Here is a 5,362-nt window from a genome sequence, read left to right as displayed (position 1 = left end):
AGCAAAGCAGATCTCCTAGACCAAACTTGTTCTCCGACTATCTTCAAAAGGATGAACACAATAGATCGCGAAGCTAAGACACCAATGTCCCAAGAATCAGAAGAGATGAAGGAGATGCAAGATAAAGAAAGTTGGAAGACCGTAGAGAAATAAAAGAAAGCTATAGCACCAATCTCGCCAAGAAAGACAAGGAGCCAGACAATTAGAAACTACGAAAGAAAATTATAGGTCCGATAGACCAATTTGGTCTCAATGGACGGTAACCATCATCATCATCAATAATAATACTTTGTTTTAAACATTAAACCAACACGTACGAAAATGATAACTTTTTTGTAAAACATTGAGACAACATGTACGAAAATGGTAATCTTTGATAATAAAAAAAAATTGAGACAACGTGTTGGTTCTTTTTTTTTCAGTAAGAAAAAAAACTGCATTATATTCATATAAGTTGTGAACATACATCATGTAGCAGATAGTATATGGAAATCCATATATCATGAAGAATCTTGAGATAAGACTTATAATATCCCTGAAGCATGACAATGGGATGAAAAGCTCCCAATAGGACAATATATGACCGAGTACAGTCTCTAGACATTACAAAATATTTAAGGATTACTGCATATAAAAACATCAGAATCGGAGAAGATGATAGTAAAAAGATGGAAACATGAGGAAAATATATTTACAGGATCATCTACATACCTAATATAGAGATTCATATTAATAGAACAAAAAGGTGCATTCAAAACGTACCAGAATTGTGAAAAGAAATGTGTATGCTATGTACCAGGGAGACGAAACTCTAGGATATTATGCTGAATTTCTCCAACAATGATAAATACTTGCCAGGATTGATTTGAAGTGGAAAGACCTGCTTTTGACAGAGCATCTGCTTCCATGTTGTGAGACCTTCCAATGTGTTGAATAGAGTAATCATGGTGAGCATGCCATATAGATGAAATTCTATCCAACCACCCCAAGAGATTGATATTCTAAATGTGATGAACAGATTTCACATGATCAATGATCAGCTTGGAGTCACCAAATATATGCAGACCAGGAATACCAAGGAAGTCACAAAAACAAAGGAGGCCAACTAATGCCATAACTTCCGCTTTATTGTTCGATCCCTTGCCACCATTCCAAAATATTTTGATACACTGATCCACACATGGAATAATGAAAACTCCACAAGCACAAAATCCATTCGAGGCAGCCCCATCAAAGTATGCACGGGGAAGAACGGAAAGGTCCATAGAGCAGCCTATATGATCCTTTGTAAGATGGAGAATCTGTGGATCCTTACATGAAGGAAGTAGAGATATAATAGAATCTATAATAAGAGCAATAATCACCTTCCTATCTTGAAACAATGCCCTATTTCTGCATTTTCAAATGTACCAAATAGTGATCAAGGGAATAGGCCTCCCGCCTTGTCTCATTTTGCTCCACCAGTGAAATGCCTCTCTTATAGATAAGAATGTTATCATTTTCAATCCAAAAAGATCAGCGATTGTTTTCCATACCTTAATAGCAAGTGGACAAGCCAAAAATAAATGATAGTTTGATTCCTCATTAGCTTTGCATAAAGGACAAATAGCTAGCCCTTGCCAATTTCTTTTTTGCAAATTGTCCCACATCAAATTCTTATTGTTAAAGACCAACCATGAAAATATAATCACTTTAGTAGGGCAGTGTGCTTTCCAGAAAACAACAGGGAAAATATTATCTAGATGAATAGGGAACTCCATCTTAAACATGAGATATGCATCTTTAACACAAACAACTGATCTCCCTTTAGGACCATTGCATAAAAGATGATCTTCCTTCAACGTTTTGAAGAATACCCTATGTTGCATATAAGATATTATCTTGTTCCATTGAGAAGACTGAGTTCCATATAGACCAACCAATTCAGCCGATTTCCAAATGGGAACAGAGCCCACCCATTTTTCAATAACCTGATCCCAATAAAAGATACCCTTATTCTAAAGATGAAGAAGCAGCTGATGAGGAAAATAAAAATCTGGAGGCTCACCCACCAATGGATCTACACCAATTAAGATCTTCCTACCTGATTGAAGATTCCATGCCAGATTCTTAAGAAAAAAGCCTTCTATCTTATGTAAACTACGCCAGATGGCAGAGCCTTTAAGGGGACCAAAAGAACCCAGTCTATACCAAAAAAGAATATCTATGTTATGCAAATACTTGGCCTTGATAATGTCTCCAAGTGTTGGACCCGAAAATTGCTTTCCATAGAGATTTGCAAAGAAGAGCAGAATTAAATAAGCTTATATTCATAATACCCCACCCCCAAGGGCTTTTGGCCGAGTAAGGTTTACAATCTTAGACAAATGAAGTTTTCTATGATCCCTGTTAGCACCCCAAATGAAATTAGCCATACTCCGATTCAATTTCTGGATGATCTTAGCAGGGATATAAAAAAGATGTGCCCAATAAACTAATAACTGAACCAGGACCGATTGTGATAATATATATCTACCTGCTAGAGAGAGGCATTTGAATTCCTAGCCCGCAATATGCTTGATGAATCTTTCATGAATCCAAGTCCAATCTACTGGGGAGTAACTGACAGGCTTGAGATGATAACCAAGGTATTTCAAACCCTCATGTAGGGGAGATACCTGAATATGAAAAAGATTGTAGAGATACATAGCCATCTTAGAGTTTATATCCTTCATGTAAAAAGATGACTTATCCTCATTAATGCAAAGACCTGTAGCTTTATGAAATTTCATCATGATAGAGTGCAGACAGTCCCAAGTAACTCTGCATAACATGGCCGCCAATAAGATATCATCTACGAATAGATTATGTGAGAAAGAGAAGTTTCTGCAAATTACCATCGGCTTATAAACCTTATCACTAATGGCCCTCCTAATTTGAAGATTGAGCGAATCCATTACTAAAATAAAAAGGAGGGGGGACAATGAACATCCTTGTCGTAGACCCTTGGCTGCTTGAAAAAAGGATGTAGGGATACCATTCACCAAAACAGCATAATTGACATCAATTACACAATCCATGATCCAATTCAAACAATTAATATTAATGCCTATTTTGATGAGAAGGCATTTGAGGAAGCCCCAATCTATGCAATCGTAAGCTTTCTTGAGATCAATTTTTAAAAAGGCAGCCTCCACTTTCCTCATGTGCATAGAGTGCAGACCTTCCTGAGTAATGGCAACAGCCTCAATAATGTTCCTATCCTTCAGAAAGCCATGTTGGTCAGGAGAAATGTACACAGAGAGCATATTCCTCATCCTAACTGCAATGATTTTAGAAATTATCTTGTATATGGTATTACAGAGAGAGATGGGCCTATAATCCCTGAAAGAGAGTGATAGCTTCTTTTTAGGAATTAAGGCAATATATGTAGATGTAATTGAATGAGGAATAGAGCCCTTTGTCCTGGATTCCTCCATCATATTAAATAGATCAGATTTCATAATATCAAAGAAATGGATGAAAAAATCAATGGTCCAACCGTCAGGAACCGGGCTCTTATCTTTTTGAAAAGATTTCATAATGACCAAGAGTTCCTCCTTAGTGACCGAGGAAGAGAGAAGATCATTCTACTCCATGTTAAACATAGTGGGATATGGGTCAGTGCCCCATAATATATCTGGAAATTCACATCCCCCATTACTGCTATAAGCCTGTTGAAAATATTTAACAACCTCTCTAGATATGTCTTCTTAAGAGTAAACTAAGGCACCCTTCTCATCTTGAATCTCCCATATGGAATTAATATCTCTCCTCTTGTTCGCATATCTATGAAAAAATTTAGTATTCCTATCCCCTTCTGCGAGCCAAATGGCTCTGCTCTTGAGCCGCCAAGTAGCCTCCTCAATAGCCAACAGGTGTTGCTTTTTTCTCTCAAGGGCCCTAATCTTAGCCCTCAAATCAGCTGAAAAATTAAATGAAATAAGTTGATCAGATAAAACTCCCAATTCTTCGATAATCTTCTTGAGTTCTTTTCTGTTGGAAATCACCCTATTCCTTTGCCAATGTTTGACACAGGATCTTAGGCCCTTCAAACGGTCAATAAATGATTGTGTCTTCCTGGAAGAATCAACAAACGAGTGAGATGACCAATAATTTTTAACAATCAAATTAAATTGCTCATCCTCCAGCCAGACCCTATTAAATTTAAATGGATAACCCCGTCTATGACCCACCATATTCCATTTAATTGATATAGGGCGATGATCAGATATGAAACTAGGAATGTTTGAAACATAAGGAAATCCCAGACGTTCAATCAAACTTTCATGTATGATAAAACGATCCAATCTCTTAGCAAGGAATGCCTCATTCGATCTCCCATTGTCCCATGTAGGCCCATTTTTGGAAGGAAGAATATCCACAAAGTTATGAGTTAGAATGGCATCTCTAAGCCGGGAACCCACATGATCCATCTTCCTGTCGTTCCCCCAAACCTCATCTATGCTTAGTGTACAATTGAAGTCTCCCCCAATGGTCAAAGGGTCTATGTCAAATAACTCAGAAGATATGAATTGGTCCCAAAAAGGGAACCGGTCTTCATACGGAGCATATATATTGAGGATATGAAAAGGACCATTATATCCTCTGATTTTTGCCAGGAGAAGAATACCTGCAAAGTAATTGAAGGCCAATGCTGTGATCCAAAGTGGATCCCATAAAACAACCAACCCACCAGAGAGACCAGATGAATCTATAGCAACTATATGCCAGGAGGGAAACATACGTCTAAAATATGAAGTTGTATCCTAACCACCATGCATGGTTTCTTGAATAAGAACAATCTTAGAGTTTGAAGATATGAAAAGATCCTTAAGTGCTAAATATTTCGGACCTGCACCAAGGCCCCTTATATTCATAGAAATTATGCTCGTCATTTTGAACATTCGCTAGGTATACTTGCTCTAAGCGACCCGTTACCAACAAGGTCAACAATGGGGACATCAACCAAAGAAAGTTCTTGAATATGCATATCCATTCTACTCTTTCTACCCCTGAAGTGTCTGTTGCCCCCGTTCTGAGTCCTCTTGACAGTGATATTAGCAGCCAAATTTGGGCTAATGTGAGGAGAAGAAGGATTTTGTGGTTTAGATATTGACAAGGGCCGAAGGTTAAGTGTATCTCGTTTCAACAGGAAATCTAGATCCTCATCAAATGAATTATTCGGGGAGGAGCCAGGGGAATTATGTGGGGTGTAGGATAATTTCGGTGCCTTGCCTTTGTTGACAGTCATCGAAGAAGGAATAGCGGAGGAGGATGGTAAAGGGATAGGAGAGACCTTCCTATAAGGCACACCAGAGCAATGATCGGGTGACTATGGAGA

General features: G+C 38.0%; 1 protein-coding gene across 1 annotated transcript; it reads right to left on the bottom strand.

Annotated features, from left to right (window-relative positions):
- Nucleotides 1-3,731: 3,731 nt before the first annotated feature.
- LOC149168590 (uncharacterized) lies at nucleotides 3,732-4,763 on the bottom strand. Its single transcript, XM_089424930.1, has one exon. It carries the CDS (start codon nucleotides 4,761-4,763, stop codon nucleotides 3,732-3,734), a length of 1,032 nt encoding a protein of 343 aa, XP_089281056.1.
- Between the last annotated feature and the right edge of the window lie 599 nt (nucleotides 4,764-5,362).

Source organism: Pinus tabuliformis, chromosome 4_2, assembly GCF_031772625.1.
Source record: "Pinus tabuliformis cultivar Carrire ecotype Pingquan chromosome 4_2, CPIR1, whole genome shotgun sequence".
NCBI lineage: Eukaryota > Viridiplantae > Streptophyta > Pinopsida > Pinales > Pinaceae > Pinus > Pinus tabuliformis.
Note: the sequence above shows the minus strand (reverse complement) of the source record. Positions and strands in the feature narration are given on the sequence as shown.

Excerpts from the sequence above, each read along its gene's own strand:
- LOC149168590 (XM_089424930.1), bottom strand. The coding sequence starts at position 4,763 with ATGTTTCCCTCCTGGCATATAGTTGCTATAGATTCATCTGGTCTCTCT.